At 34.1% G+C, this 17,770-nt stretch overlaps 1 protein-coding gene across 1 annotated transcript in view; it reads left to right on the forward strand.

The window, feature by feature from the left end:
* Window positions 1-17,770, forward strand: part of LOC102863523 (latrophilin-3-like) — an 807,096-nt gene that overhangs the window by 245,549 nt on the left and 543,777 nt on the right. Inside the window, exon 4 of the mRNA XM_006891975.1 lies at window positions 4,452-4,561. Coding sequence (XP_006892037.1) covers window positions 4,452-4,561 — 110 coding nt within the window. The remainder of the gene's footprint in view (window positions 1-4,451; window positions 4,562-17,770) is intronic.

Raw genomic sequence — 17,770 nt, forward strand, 5'->3', positions numbered from 1 at the left:
AAGGTAGGTGAGTTTAATCCGCTGCCCTCTGGCCTGTTGTTAATTGTTTTTGATCAAACATTATTCTAGGTCATATAGCCCTGGTCTGTGCACTTGCTGTTCAGAGATTTTAATATGTGGCCCTCAGGCCTGGTTTAAATTGTTTTTTGTCAAGCATTCTTTCAAGTGGTATAGCACTCATCTGTGCATTGCTGTACAAAGGTAATCAGTGGTTGCTGTGATGCTAAACACTCTATAATACTGATGTGCCAAATGTGATAATGGTTACCCATGGTGGACAGTGTTTGGTGGAGTTTCTTGATTAAAAAAGCTTGGAAGCAGGAATGGCATTCACTTCCGAAATGGCTTGCCTCTGGAAATTCTATGGACATGAAGAAATGACCAAAATTATACAAGTGTTCAGGTCTTTGATTCATAGGGTCGCTATGAGTAGTCTATGACTAGACAGCACTCAACAACAACAACAACAGTTACCTTTTAGGATCTCTGGAGTTGTAGTGGTAAGGACTTGTACAGACATCCCCAAACCACACTGTTGAAAGCACCAGCTACTTCCTGGTAGAAAGATGAGAAGTTAGCTCCCTTATTATTTGCGGTCTTTGAAAACCAACTGGAGGGTCAATTATGAGTTGATTTCAACTCAACAGCATATAACAAGTTACCCTTATTACCTACTCCACATTAATGCATTATAATAGTGGAGCATTAAAAGCTAAATATCTTTAAATATTTCTCTTAGGAAATAATATTTTCTTATATAATTCAGAATTCAATTTGTCATGTGTCAGATGCTTTGAACTTTCTGATTACACTAATTGGATTTGTGTTTCTTCATCACATATGTCTTATATAAACTCCACCTGATAAGTCATAATTTAAATTCATATGACAGTTTCGTTAATAAAAAGACACTCACAATGTACCGTTTTTTCAAGTGCTGTTATATGCTGCCTTTAAGAAGCCAGTGATTTGTACTGATGTTTTATGCGCTATTATTATGGGAATATCATTAGAAAGGTTATTTCTTTAATATTCTCAGGAATCAGTGGTTTTCTACACTGAGTGTATACCAATAAGATTATTTGGTTAAAGGAGTTTTTTTTAAAAAAAATTAAAACCCCTATCAATTGTCCTTCAGGGCAAGAAGCCCAAAATGTTTTACTTTGCTTATACATTAAGTGGGTAAAGATGGATCCTGCCAACCCAAAGGCCTGCGGTTTAAATCTCCAGCTGCTGGGCAGGAGAAAGATGAGCAGTCTTATCCAGTGTAAATTATAACTTCTGAAAACCCTCTAGAGGGTCAGCTATGATTCAGGACTGACTTGGCATCAGTGAATAAATGACTATTACAGTATCAACCAGACACTAAAATATACACAGATGACAAAAGAAATGTAACAACATAGCCATAGATAATTATATTTAAAGTACATATATGGATGTTTCATTGACAAATATAAGGCACTCTCAAAGAGGATGATGGACTCCCAAATTTTTCTCTGAATATTGAGAATAAAACTAGCTAACAAATACCAATTCCTGGAGTTTAACAGAAGAGTAAATGGAAAATTCATTTGCTCTATATATAAAAAAAATTCTAAATAATTTATGTGAGCAAAAAATATTTGTGGTGTTGTGTAAAATTGAGGAGTTGGAACAAACTCATAGCTGACTCCACAGCAAGTTTTCAGAGGCAGTAAATAGCAAGGGAGGAGATTGCCCATATTTCTTCCAGGGATTCAAACTGCTTACCTTTGCATTGGCAGCTCAGTTCCTAACCACTATGGCATCAGAGCTCCCTAGAAGTCTCATTTTTACTATACGCTAGAGTAAGACATAGCAAATAGTTAAGAATGATTTTTGCTTAGAAATTACTTTTTCCATCCATACCCTTAGAGTGTTAGGCTTATATTGCTGTAAATGTGCTGGACAACATGAATTAGCAAATAATTCTGTACCTATTACTCATCCTACGGTTGCATATATCTTGGCAGTCACCATAGGGAGTAATTTTAAGTAAAGTTGAATCATCGTTATTCCTAATATATGATAAAATTATAAATAATATTTCATAAGCATTGTTAAAAATACAAGGAGTTCAGGTAAAATTATTAATTTTTTTTTCCTTTTTAAAATATCTGCATTTAAAGAAACATTCTTTCATCCTTTTACCCTTGCTGGTTATGGTCAGAGACTAACCTTTGTAATTGCTACATGCCAATTTAGTTTGAGAGATGCCAGTCATAGGATGCTGATTTAAAAACAGACTTTTTCAGAATTGCTGAACCACCTGGATGCATCTTGAGATACTCAAATATTACATAGTGTCAGAGTAGACCAAATAGGGTCAATCAGGTTCATTTAAGTCAGAACCCTGAATGAGCATGAAATGCATGTTTAGCAAAGTAGTATTGTTATTTTTTAAGTACAAGTACACTAAAATGTCAGGTAACATAATATACAATCCATGTGTAAATTCAACCTGATTAACTCCTATCATAGAAATTTCTAGCAATCATGCACAGACATTACATGTCCATGGAAGAACTTCAGAACATGTTGACTCTCAAGATCAACTATTATCCTAAAAGAGTCTAATGAATATAGAATATTATCTTTTATTAGTTTTTTACTAATTTTAAAGAATATGGGTTTTCTTAGCTTAAGAGAATCACTAATGAATCCATTTTATTTTACAGTCTAAATAAAATCTTTAGTAAGGCTGACAAACTGTAGCCTCTTGAAAGCACAATGTACTTCCACTAAAAATAAAATTCAGTTTTGCCCCAGATGTTTCTTATCCTGCCAGCATCCTAGGAAAGGTTTAGAAGAATAAGTCACTTCAAGAGAATAAGGCATCTCTATGAAAGATACAGAAGAAATGTTGCCCAGAGGTATTGGATCTCAGACATAAATAAACAAGAACGTGAAAACTAGTGTCTCCTATCACACATTTATTGCTCACTTATGGATGAGAAAACACATTCGTTTTCTACAGCGAAATCTAACTATAGAGAAGATGTTCAATCTAGACAATTTCTAAATAAAACTTAAAACAATATGGCCATCCTGTATTAGTTTCTTTTTGAGAGTAATAATTTCTTCATGATTTATACTTTTGTCCTTATTAATTGAACTGCCATAAAATATTGCTACGTTAGTATTTCTGTTTAAATCATAGCATTATACTGTCTTCTTTAGATATTTCAAATTATCTTTTCAAATTGTTAAATATTCCTATTTGTGATAGTCAAAAGTAAAAATAAAAACTCATTGCCATGGAATCAGAACTAAGTCATAATTAACCTTCCAGCACGTTTTCTAAGACTCGTAGGTCTTAGGGGAGGAGTTTGCCCATTTTTTTGCTACTGCGCTGCTGGTGATTGAACCTAAGGTGTCACCTTAGGTTTACAGTGCAACTCCCTATGAACTCTACCACTATAGTGCACTTTTTCTGATACTAATCTATCATAAATAATTTTATTGTAAATTTTATCAATATCATACAGTTATTTTAAAACCCAAAGTTAGTGCCTCTCTCGTCATTCAAATCCACACGTGACTCCTTAGAAATTCAGACCTGTCCAATTTACAGCCTCTAAAAGCAACTAGCGGGTCACTACTGCACGACAGTGAGAGATGTTTGTTGGTTTAAGCCTTGATCATTATTTGAATTTAAGGAAGAGGAAAAAAATCCTTACGGAAATTCTTGGCGAGCCCTGGTGGCCTAGTGGCAAGAAACTGCAGTGCAATCCCAGGGGTGAACAGTTCTAATCTACCAGATGTTCTGCTGGAGAAGGAGGGACAATCTCCTCCTGTACCAGTAAGATTCAATGTGATGGTGTACACACACACCCCCACACACACACACCCACCCCCAAAAAAATTTTAAAAAGACTGCTCTTTTTATAGCTTTAGTAACATTATCTTATTATTTTTAGAAAATTAGAAATTTTTAAACATTTAGGATTACTATTTTCATTGATTTTTTTTCCTAAACTAAATACTAACTTTTCAACAATACTTTATACTATTTTTAAAGTTGTATGATATGACATTCAGTACATTTATTTAATAGCTTTCTGATAAGTTTTCTTTTTTGGCTGTATTTTCTTTTTCTTTTTTTAATAGTAGTGTGCTGTTTCTATCAAATAATCCTTATGTATATTCATACTGACAGTAATGTATTCATCAGTTCATATTGCTTAAGTAATACTTAATTTCTAACTCAAAATCATATTGTATTCAATCAAAATAGTAAGGCGTTAACTATGAGCAAACTGAATGGATTTATTTTTTTTTTAAAGTATGCCACAAATACTCCTTATTAAGTCTAAAGCCTTAAATCTACTCAAGCCCTAATTGAAACTGTATAACAAGAACTATAATAAAAGTGTTATTGATAATGATCTGAATTTTCCCAACCTTATTTATTTTTTTTCTTATTTCAGATGTAATAACAGAACACAGTGTGCAGTGGTGGCAGGTCCTGATGTTTTTCCAGATCCTTGTCCAGGAACTTATAAATACCTGGAAGTGCAGTATGAATGTGTTCCTTACAGTATGTATATCTTGTACTTTTCTTCAAAAAAAGAAAATATATTAAGATTTTATTTGCATGTACTGCCAATATATTTTCTGTGGAAATATACAAACACATAAAATTAATGAAAAAAGGATTAATTTGAATTTGAGGATTACAGCTACCACCATCAATGGAAGAATTGATCAGTGGTGTTACAGCATTTAACTTAGGCTATATGCTTCTGTATATCATGACAGATTCCAAGATTTTTTTAAAAATATAATAAATGCCATATATTTTAACAATTCCATTTAGAAAATAGGAATTCTTCATCTCTCTAAAACTAAAAAAAATATAGGAAGTGAAGTAGAATGCTATTCTTGTGTATTTAATGTCAGAAATTTACAGTAGTACCTACACTTGAGCTTGCTTTGCTGGTGGTATTTAAAGATTAGAAATATATTCATATAAAGGGAACCTAGTGAAAAGAAAGTGTAAGGATTAAAAGAACTCAAGCTCTCTATAGATTTTATCTTTTAAAATCTCAAGTAGTATCTTTACATCCTTTGTGATTTTATGCCAACAACCTAGTTTTCTTACTGAAGAAGGACGACTCAAACATTCTAAAATAGAACATTTTGTGATATTTTACCTAGTGAAAGAATGAAAGCCTAAAAGTATTTTCAATCAGATTAGTTCAGTTGACATCACTCACAACTTCAGTATTTTTAATTTAGCTGTTCACTTTAGTACCTTAGATGTGGAAAACACCTGGGATCAAAAAATAAATACATATTCAGCTTCCACTGATGTCTCAGGAGCAAAGTATTTGGGGCTGAGCAGTTTTATTGAACCATAGGAAAGCCTTTAGTTTGCCTCATCCATACTAGATCTGCTTGAAAGCAGGAGTGGCACAATAGCTTACCACTGGAAACACTATGAACCTGGAGAAAGGACGAAATTTATACAGGAAGGGTCGCTATGAGTTGCCTGTGATTCCACAGAACTTAACAACAACATACTACTAGATGGGTAGACTTACATGATAGAGAACTATTTATTTTTAAAAAATATATTGAAAATTTTAAATAGTTATAAAAAACTAATAGAAAATTTTGATTTTGCTTCCTTTGTACTATAAAAAATAGTTTTTAGAAGTTGATTTTTTTGTTATTAAAAGCTGTACCAGTTTTATTGAATCGAGTTTTTGCTTCTCAGATACTTATAGCTAAGCATGTTTATTTGAAAATGTAAACTTCCTACTGACTTCTCATTCACTACCTACATTTTAATCTCTAATGAAATATAAAAAAATAAAGTAATAACCTATTTCAAAACTCTGCACAGTAAAATCTTTGCAAAAGATGTAGAACAGCTGTTTCCCAAGGTATTTTATAGACATGTGTAATAAGAGGGACTTCATTTCTAAAGACTATTTTAGGATATTTATAATGATATCTATTTCATATTTTTATAGAATGAATCCAAAGGTGAAAATGTCACATTAACAACACATTTAAAGATAGATAATTTTGCAGCTGCCTCCTCAATTTTTCAGTATTTCTTCAGAATTTTGTTGAGGATAGTATATTAGAAATCTCTGCCACGTTCATTCTGAAATGCCATCTATTTAAATCACTTCAGTATAAATTAAAACTTGCTTGTATTTTTTATAGAATAATTCTGGTTATCACCAATTCCTTTACTCTCTTACAAATTTTAAGATCTTAGCAGTTGGATCCTCAATGGCGTACATGTACTAGTTCCACTAATCTTTATAACGGAACCTGCCTTATAAGCATATACCTATGTTATATGTGATAGTCTCGTTAGTTATGAATTATAAACTCACATTTTATAAAATATTTTATGTATAAAATGGTTTATATACTATTTTATTTATATAGTTTATGTACTATTTTAATTAACATAGGATTATAATATTTGTTTACATTTTCTTCTTTGTGTTTCAGTTAATAGCATGATGAAGAATTGTGGAAAAAGTAATTAAATTTAGCATAATTAAAATAAAAACTATTAAAAATTAATATAAACAGTAAAATATATTATTATCACTACTTATAACAGTAAAGTGGTTTATTAGAGAAAGATAGTCTAGTTAGTAAAAAAAAATAAAAAGCATAAAACAAATCTGAGCTCATTTTTCTACATCTAATTTTATATAAACTTTCTTTGCTCTATATTAAGACTTGATTGGTGTCAAGATTATGTTCATTTTATCTTCCTAAGTATATATGGGAAGTGTCCAATGCTAAAAAGATTCATAACTAGTTTTTATAACACCTGTTACTTGCCATGTAGTACATAGGCCAAATATTCACATACATTATTTATTACTCATAAGAGTCTTCCTGTTTGGAATGACTTTTCTTGTGCTACTGAAGATGAAATTGGAGCTCAGTTGATTCATTAAATATTCTATATAGAATATGCAGTAGCTTGTAGAGGCTGGGTATAGGTGGTCTACATTCCTGAAGGCACGTGGTTGAGGGCCACCAGCTGCTCCATGGGAGAAAGATGGGCCTCTGAAAACCTGCCAGTGGATTAGCTATGGGTCGATTCTGACTCTACGATACACAACAACAACAATAGAGCCAACCTTAGAGTTGTATATATCTATATCTACTGCTTGTTCTTAAATCCTAGTTCTCCCATAAAAAAACAAAAACAAACAAACAAAAATAAATAAATAAATAAAAATACTAGTTCTCCCAAGGTAGAAAGATAGATAGTACCTCCTGTGTGATATAGAATCTCTGAAAATACATTAGAGGGTCAGCTATGAGTTGGTTCTGACCTGAGGGCACATAACAACTATACCTGATCTTAAATACCAGATATACTAATTCTCCTTCTAGACTTTTTCCCTTTCTTATTTTCAGAGGTTATTTAATATTTAATATTTATCTCATTCATTTTCATTAGACCAGTATATTGCATGGTGAAAGCAAGCGATTCAGGGACCCATGTTTTTTAGTACTTTTGTTACTTATTTTAAGGACACTATGTTCTTCTCTTAAGTCTGCTGAATCACCTTCTCGTAACTGGTAACTTCATGAAGCTGTATAATGTCTTGGGTCATAAACATACTACAGACAATTTAAGGTGTGGTTTTTACCTAAGTGGATAATTAAAAAGTTACTTAAATCATATGTATTATAAAATAATACCTTAGATCTTAATGATGTCTTTATAATACTTGATAAAGGGCCCCTGTTGCATTGGTAGAATATAAAATACAAAATTTAGAAATCAGTAGTTGTATTTTACAATTTTCTCATTCAAGAATTAATTTAAAAAAAGTTTTGGGTTTGTGTTTTTTTATTTTTTTAGACAATTCAATAATGTCCTTTATGGGTTTAGAACAATAAACATTGGTTAATTTAGTAATATGTTCAGTATCCATTAAAGTATTCTTAATATTGCTATGTAGAAGAAATACTATTTTTTATGTATTCGTTGTACATATGTGAATATGTGTGTGTGTGTGTGTCCTTGTTTCTATTGTGATACTGATTTTTAAAGTGGTACTTCTTCATGAAATACAGAAGAAGCAATAATTAGAATCTATTTTTTTAATTGGTACGTCTTGTTCTATGGCACTTTGTTTTATTACATTTTGCAGGTATTGACTTTTTTTTTCCTTGAAAGTCTGTTTAAATTGTCGCATTGTCACAGTGCTTATCAAAACTAGTCCTGATTAATCTTCTTTGTCAGTGTGTCCTTTTTGCCATTCCCTATAACTCCTCCCTGAGAGAGATTTCACCCTGATTCATAAGGAAAGGGTACAGCGTATTCTCTTAGCTACCTCCTGCTGAAAAGGGATGCTGTAGGTTTCAGGGTGAAGATCTTCTCTCATTATTCTAAAGGGTCCCTTTGGCAATAGAAAACACTATTATGGAGATTGATTTTGGAATTTAGATGCACTGTTATCAGTTGTGCTTAGCCATACATATTCATATCCTTGAAGTTGCATCATGGAACTGTTGCAGCCTAGAACACACAAATTTAACTAACAGGTTAAAAGTACATGAGTCAAAAATTAAAAGCAATAATATTCCAAGTAGAGGTTCTAACAGTGGTACAGATCCAGTTACAGAGGGAAGGTAGTTCTTAAAATAAAAGGCTTTTTGACTAGCACTTTGTCTATTATAGTATAAAGGTTAGGAACCACAAGATGTAGAGGCTCAACTATGTCATTTATTGTTCTTAAGTCCTGGAGCAAATTCCATCTACCACTGGATTGTTTTACAGCTCGGAAGTCCACATGCAAGGCAGAGGTGAGGTAAGGAACTGCTTATGAGGTGTTCCATCAATTCCAACAACTGAGAAATAGAAGAGTTGGGACCTCAGGAGGCTTTTAGTACCATATAATAGGTTCTTGTGTCCAGGAGAAAATGAATATACTTACCAGTAATGTTAATGCTCACCTACGGCTCTTCTGGGAGGATCTGAATCGTTGAAGCATCCTCCTTTGTTTCCACCTGGGAGCTGGGGCCTGTCAGTCCTGTCAGCCACAAGGCCCTGATGTGGGCCGTCATTGGCCAAGTGTCCTTCAGATCCACACCTTAAGCAAGTGAATAGGAACATCCTCTCTACTCCCTTGCCTATCTGTGTGGCTCTCGTCTGTGACACTGTCTACAGAAGTGACCCAGCTTTCCACAGAGGAAGCAATTCTGAACTCCTTTATTACCTTTGGGTAACATTGTTTATGAGTAAGACTTCCTTTTCCTGACACAGACCCTAAACTGGCAGCAATAGCTGCCCTAATAAATTTGGCCACTCTCTGGTCTTTTACTTCCCTCTAGATCCCTGTTGTTAAAAGAGGGAAAATTTAAACAAATAAATAATAAATAAAAAATTTTGAACAATATAATCTTTTCCATTTAAGGCTAGAAATATTATCAATATGATCCTTTCCAATCCAGAGATATGTGTTCCAGTGCAGTTCCTATTTTCCATAAATGGTTTTGGTAAGAATGTGGATACAGTACCACCATTCTTTCTCTATTCCATAATATAGTGTTATTAGCATGAGTAGTTATAAATGCATTGCCTTCCTTACTCTTATTTTTTAATTCAAATTTATTATTAATTCTAGTAAAATTTAGAGAGACTTTGGATTTCCATTCATTCATTGTTGCACACGTTCCCCCTCCCAACCCTGCCCTCAAGATCACTACCCTCTTAGAAAAGTAAAATAAAAATTCTTCCATTGTTTTACAATGCCCCCGCCCCCCCAGGTCCACTCCACCATAGAGCCTTCACTCTAGACCCCTGTCATGACAAAAATACCTAATCATATATCCCTTTTAAACAGTTTTCTCTCTCATCTGTTTCAATGCAGTATACATTATTGAACCCATCTTTCTCAGTCTCTCCCCAAACCCAAGGTCAGTCCTGGTTTACAACAGTGGCACCATGCAGTATTTGTCCTTTTGTGACTGAGATACTTCACTCAGCATAATGTCCTCCAGAGTCACCCATTTTGAGTAATATTGCATGAGTTCTTTGTTTTTCAATTCAGCTTAGTATTCCATTGTGTGAATATACCACAGCTTCTCTATCTATTTGTTTGTTGGTGGGCAAGTTCTTTCCAACTCTCTGATATTGTGAACAAAGCTGCAATAAACATGGATGTGCATATATCTGTTTGGATGTCAGAGAATGTATTTCTTAATAATAATAAAATATACTAGAGGAGATATTGTAGTCAACAAAAGAAGTACACTTTTATAAAGGCTAAACTTTGTCTAACATACTAGGGTATGCTGTTAGCAGAGGCTATTCCTTTAAGAGGAACATTATGCTTGGAAAGGTGGAGGGTCAGTAAAGAGAGGAAGATGTTAAAAAAATGGATTGATCATGTCTGTGGCAACGAGCTCAGATGTGTTAGGGGTAATAAAGATGGTATAGGATAAATCAGGGTTCAGATCTATATTGTTCATAGGATTGCTATGAAATATACTTGACTCAATGGCACTGAAAAATTAAGCAAATATTATAATAAATAATATACTGTATTAAAAAAACAAAGCAAAAACATTGCTGTTGAGTTGTTTCCAACTCGTAGCCAAGTTATAAGTCAAGTAGAATTGTTCTGGCTGTAATCTTTATGGAAGCTACATCTTTCTCCTCAGAATGCTGATGGGTTCAGAATATACCTTTTACCCACAGAGAAATAGTGCAGTTAACCATAGAGTTTTTAAATACTGGGCCACCAAGGCTGCTTTGTATAGGATTTTAAGGACGGTACAAAAAGAGCTCTGGTGGTCTAGATAGTAAGGAGCTGCTCTGCAATCCTGAAAGACATAATTCAAATCTATCAGTTGCTCCAGTGGAGAAAGATGAACAGTCTTCTCCCATATGATGTACTGATTTTGAACCATGCAGTGAGGAATTCCTTGTTCTGTCCTGACAACTGCTTCCTGATCCCAGCATAGGCTTCAAATAAGCAAAATTAATTGTTCTGGGATTACCATTCTTCTCAAGATTATCCACAGTTTGTTGTGATCCACACAGTCAAATGCTGTGCTCTACACACAGTCAATGAAACACAGATAGACATTACTCTGGTACTCTTCACTTTCTGCCATGATCCATCTGAAGTTGGTGACAATGTAATGTCTCTAGTGCCACAACCTGTTCTAAACTGACCTTGTATTTCTAGTAGTTCTCTGTGAGTGTACTCTTCTAGTCATTTTTAGAAAATCTTCAGCAGGATTTTACTTGCATGTGTTATTAATGATATACTTTGATAATTTTATCCATCGGGTCACCTTTTAAAAAAAATAGGATAAAATATAGATCTCTTCTAGTCAGTTGGTTAGGTAGTTGTCCTCCAAATTACTCAACACAACGACACAACCTGTTGAGCGTGTCCAGGCCAGCTTCTGTTCATTTAAATATGTCAATTGGTATCCCATCAATTCCTGGTGCTTTGTTTTTTGCTAAGTCCTGCAAAGAAATCTGAAATTCCTCCTTCATTGCCATTGCCTCTTGATCATGTGTTGTTTCTTCAAATTTCTCTGTGTTAGCCAATTCTTTTGATACAGTGACTCTGTATACTCCTTCTGTCAAGTATCATTGAATATTTTGAATCCTTAAATATTGCAGCTTGAAGCTTAAATTTATTCTTTAGTTCTTTCAGCTTAAGAAATGTTGAGTGAGTTCAGCCCTTTTCATTTTCCAATACCAGCTCCTTTGTATTTCCTTATAATCAATAGTTTAGAATCAATGCCTTTGTGTTGTGGTGCTGGATAAGTCTTGATCATAGATTAGACTCCCAAGAAAACAAATAGGTATGTCTTGGAGATGGTGAAACCAAGTTTCACCTTGGAGGCCAAGATTTTGAAGCTCAGTCTCACGTAGTTTTAGCACATGGCCAGGAGGGACCAATCTTTGGAGAAGGAATCATCCTTGTAAGGGTGGAGGGACAGAAAGACTCTGGATGTGATGGATCGATACAGTAACTGGAGCAATAGCGGTAGGTGTGTCAGAGTCAGTGGGACTGGCTCTGAACAGGACAAGCTTCAAATGGGTTGTACATAGGGTTGTTAGGAATTGGCAGGCAACTCGACAGCTCATAACAGCAACAATATGGTTCTGTGCAATCTGTGAACTATCACAACAGATTTTCTATGTGCAAATCCGCCAGCTGCTCTACTGGAGAAGGATGGACAGTCTTCTCCCATGCAATTTATTGCCTCTGAAAACCTGCGAAATGGTCAGCTTTGGGTCAGTTCTACAAAAAGGCATACAACAATCCAAAGAAATAAGACTGGTGTTGGGATGAGTTAAAAGAGAGAGATCCAGGAGTGTGGGGAGCATGGCAGACCACATGATACTTGATTCTGTGTTGTTGATGTTGTTGAAGGGGAGAATTCCTCCTTGTGGAGTTGGTAAGGATCAGATATGACCATCCCCACATATCACTTGCTCTTTTTAGAGTTAGTTTCCCATATTTCTCTTCAGAACAGCTGACAGATTAAAATTATATGACTTTGGTCTGACAACATAATTCCTTACCATTAGGCCACCAGTGAGACAGACTTAATTTTGAGTGTCTCATATGCAAATTTTCAGCATCACCCCAATTTTATTTAATCTTTTATGTTTCATTTTCTTACTCTTGGTCTTCATAATCTTCTTTAAGATACCCTGCTTCAGATTAAATTTGGGACAGATGAATCAATATTTCTCTCTGTTCTTGTCACACATTAGTTCCGTTGTGACTTTGCATTTTCTTTTGAGCTTTGATCTTCCTTCTTAGTGAGTTTATTTTTTTTCTCCCTGGGAGATGACTCAGATATTGAAGAGGTTAAACCTCACCTTTTACCAAAGCCATACTTTTTCCTACATTCACCATACTTTTTGTTCTACATTCTGCAGTCTTCTTTTCACTCCACCCTTATCCTTTCTGACCTGATTTACGATTAAATTTGTGGCATCTACAAGTTAAGATTTCTACATTTAACCAAGTTATAGGGATCATTGTAGTGGAGTAGAAAACAGTGAAACAACTAACTGCCTCCTAAGAGTAACAGTATATTTACTTTGTCACCTGCTGACAAATTGTCTTTCTTCCAAAGCATACAATTTCATGCACATTAAAAGAGGTGCTTGTCTTCCTCCTTGATCCAGCTTTTCTCTTTTGTCCTTTGTTTCTCTCAGAAGCACAAAGCACATACTATTTAGTCTAACAATCTTCTCTTGGAACTGAAGGAAGTAAAGTGTATGATTTAGAGTGCTACTAGCAATGAGTGCTTATTAAACCAATCAATTCTTTATAGCACTTACAGAAATTTTCAGTATCCACCTGTAGATTTGCGTGGGTTATTATCTTTATAAAAAAGACCCAAGAGTGGGCATTATTGGAAATTGGTATTTGCAGTTAATGGAATTAAAATAATCTAATTGTTTTCCTTCTTTCCAATTCATTCCAAAAATAATACTTTTCATTTAGCATCTAAGATAGTAAAAATATAAAGAAATAAAAATGCAATTATAATTAATTTATCACTTTATTGGAAATAGAGGCTCCAGTGGCTTAGTGGTAAGCACTTGTGCAGCCTACCCAAAGGCATGCCTTATGAATCTCTCTCTCCATGCCTTATGAATTTGTCTCCATGGGAGAGGAATAAGGTGTCTCCTATTGGCTCTAAATCCTTCTGAACCAGCTATGAGTTGATATCAACTGGACATATTTAGGAACAGTGTTCAAATTAGACTATATATTAATATAATCATGTATTGGTTCCCTTGTTCTATAATTAGATATTTATATATTTTACACTCCTGTACTTAATCTATATTTTACTTTAAATAAAATCATAAAAAACCCAAGATACATTTGATTATTCCATACCTCAATACCTTTTTCACTTTCTGACATGTAGGAGACATTCAAAAAATTTGCATTAAGTAATTGAAAGTAAACAGATAATTTGGTTACAGTATCTACTTCAAAAGTATTAGATCCATCTCCTAAAAAGTACAAAATCTTTTTATCCATAACCAAGACCATATTAATATAAAAAGAGATCCTAATATAAAAATATAAATAATATACATTTGAGCCATATTTTATTTAAATTGAGATTGAATTGCTTTGAAATTGAGAATGAATTCCTCAATAATGTGAACCACAAAGTGAACCAGAGGTGCATCTGAGTCAGGTCGTGTTCTTTCTGATCACTTGCTATGCATCTGACAGCTGGACAGTGAGTAGGAATGACAGAAAAATAGTTGATACTTTTCAGTTGTGGTATTGGAGAAGAACACGGAACCTCCCATGGACTGCCAAAAGAACAAATAAATATGTCTTGGAGAGGACGCAGATAAAGTGCTCTTTTGGAGTCAAGAATGATGAGGTTTCACCTCACATACTTTAGGGATGTTGCTATTAGTGGCTATTTCTTGGAGAGGGACATGGAAGGATGGAGGGTTGGCGAAGGAGAAGAAGACCCTCAACCAGGTGGATTGACACAGTGACTGCCACAGTGAGTCAGGCAGTGGGATGATGGCACAGGATAGAACAGGGTTCAGATCTGCTGTTAATAGGGCCACTATGAGTTGTACAAAACTCAGCACCTAACAATAACAACTGCCACTTAATTGATTCTAACTAGTGGAGAACTTCCATTATTTTTCTAAAAACGTAAGGGTAATTGACAGTCTCATCTTTGTCATGGTAGATAGATATCTGGTGGGTTCTAATTGCTATTTTTTTTTGTTGTTCATAACTCAACACTCAATCAACTATGTCCCACATGCGTATGTGGCACTTTCACATTTATATGTTTCTATTTGGATAGAGATACACAGACATTTACATGTATGTATGTTTGATTTTCAAAAAATAGTACAAAGTTCTTGTAACAATAATAAGCAGAATCCTATCAGCATCTACTATGGACCATATCTCTGAACTGTGAAGGGCCAAAAATGGATTTTGGCACTATGGAGCTAGCAGCATCATATGTAAAACAAATAATGAACACATGAAACAGTGCTTACAATATTGAAGGACTGTGATAAACCACAGGCAGAAAACATGCAGGGTTCTATTATAGAAAGTGTGCAGGCACAATGAATTACCTGAAGAGGAAATATTTGAGGAGTAGGATGACAATATTGGGCAAAAAAGTTTCAGGTATAAAGTTCAAAACAGAGAGAAAGAAAGCAGCTCTAAAGAAGTCTTGAGGTGGGAAAGCTTAGCTTGTTCTCATAACTGTTAGAAAGCCAATGTAGAGCAGCACAGTTAAGTGAAAATGACTTGGAAAAATACTGATGAGCAATTAGTGCTGGCAGCTCACGCTGGAAACGCAGCACTGATTTCTTTCTAGTTTCTCAGTTCTATTAAGAATCTAGTATGCTGGAAAGCTCTGTGGGGTGTTCTGTAGAGAATGTGCTCCTAACCCAAAGGCTGCATTTCCCTAGCAGCTCAAATCTACCGGTTACTCAATGGGAGAAAGATGGAGGGTCTCTTCTCATGCAATTAAGAACTTTTAAAACCCAATGGAGGATCAGCTAAGTGTGAGAATCCACTCGGCAACAATCGGTTTGATACTTTTAATAAGAATTAAAAAAATATATAATAATAAATTTCTCTTCCCATTAAAAAAACATTGTAGAAAATATTGCATTGTACTCAATATCTTGTCAGTTAACTCAATTAAATACATCAAATGTCAGATGGCACTGATATATAGAGAAGAATTTTACATACTGCTGTTATTTTGTTAGGTTTCATTGATTCAGCTTTGACTCACAGTAAACTTATGAACAACAGATCACAAAATTACACTATCCTGCACCATCCTCAGGATCTTGCTGTGCACGAGTCCATTGTTACAGTCCCTACGTCAGTCCATCTCATTCAGGATCATCTTCCTCTATATAATCTTAACTCATTTCTTTTGAGTTGGAACTGACTCATCAGTAACCCTTCAGAATGTTGTCAGAGGCAGTAAATTATATGATAGAAAATTGTCCATCTTTCTCCTTGGTTTTGGGTTGGCTGTGCAAGTTTCTGCTCACATACAAAAAGAAGGCTTAGTTACTGATTAGTCAAAAAGTATGGAAAACTGGGAACATTAAAAAATTAATTAAACTGTTGGAGTTGGAAATATATTTGGTTTAGGATATATAATTTTACTATAGTTATAAATAAAAATTGAAGAGTTAGCCCTACTAAATTCATTTTCCTTTATTTGAAATAGTAAAATTATAAGCTTATGCTTCAAAATTAATTATAAACCTCTATAAGATGACATAAATTAAATAGCACACTCATGTGAGATTAAAAAAAATGGGCTATTAAATTTGTTCTTTGCAAAAATATGCCGTATTTGGGAATATGTGAAAGCCTGTGAAGGTAAAATTGTCTCTAAGGTCTGACACACATCATGTTATGAAAAGTCTAGAATTTGTCCAGATAACATACATTTCTAAAAAAATAAAGCATAAAATGTTATGTTTTATCATTGTTAAACTTCTTCTATCAAAATAATTAATTTTTGATAATTATTACTTAACTTTGGAGGGACTAGAGAGCATTAATTTTTGGATGTATAAAAATTAATTAAGTGACTTAGAAAATATACCATAAAAAATCTTTTTATTTAGCAAAATAGTACTGGATTAAAATAGATAGGTAGTAAATGGAACTGTACTGGCTTTAATTTGTGTATTTTTTTATTGAATTTTTTTCATGTAGTAGGAGATCAAGATTCCTACAAATGCTAAAGTTTTAATTACCAAAAAAAAAAATATCAAAACTCTTCTAAAAACCCTAAACTCTTAAACAGATCCCTATGGAACATACTCAATAATGGCCCAACGACAAAATCCATTCCCTAATTCCCACAGTCACTTTAAAGATACAACTAAAGATCTTTAAATGTTGAGATTATCCTGAATTATCTTGTGATTGGACTTGACTTAATGTAAGAGTATTTGTAAGAATGGTGCAAAAGAGTTAATGTTAGAGATAGATGTTAAAGCAGAAGTGGAGGTTATACAGATATTCTGTGTAGAAAGAGTAAGGGTCCCCAAGCCTAGCCTAGGAAGGTGAAATTATTTTACGTTTAACCTCCAGAATAAACTTAACTCTACAAACTTGCTTATTTTAGCAATTAAGACACATTTTTTTCCTTTTTATATGAATCATGTTATGGTTGTTATGTCTGAGACTCATAGTGAAGCGACCCTATGTACAATAGCCCTAAACCCTGCTCTATCCTATACCAATTTTATTGTCTCTGACACACCTAACCGCATTACCCCAGTCACTGAATCAATCCATCTCGTCGAAGGTCTTCCTTTCTTACACTCTCCTTTCACTCTCCCAAGCATGACATCCTTTTCCAAGCATTGATCCTGCCTTGAAACATGTCCAAAATATGTCAGCGGAAGCTTCAGAATCCTTGCTTCCATGCAGTTTGTGATAATTGCCATAACAATAGAAAAACTAATAAAATCTATTGTAATTCTAAAATATTAGTATTAAGAAATCCATATATTTACTTATGATATGGTGATTATGCAAAGGCATTTGACTGTGTGGATCATAACAAACTGTGGCTGACTCTGAGAAGAATGGGAATCCCAGAACATTTAATTGTGTTAATGCGAAACCTGTACTTGGATCAAGAGGCAGTAGTCAGAACAGAGCAGGGTAACACTGCATGGTTAAAAATTGGGAAGGGTGTACGCCAGGGA

The sequence above is a fragment of the Elephantulus edwardii genome, unplaced genomic scaffold, assembly GCF_000299155.1.
Source record: "Elephantulus edwardii isolate Elephantulus edwardi_28Jun2011 unplaced genomic scaffold, EleEdw1.0 scaffold00107, whole genome shotgun sequence".
In the NCBI taxonomy this organism is placed as follows: Eukaryota; Metazoa; Chordata; class Mammalia; order Macroscelidea; family Macroscelididae; genus Elephantulus; species Elephantulus edwardii.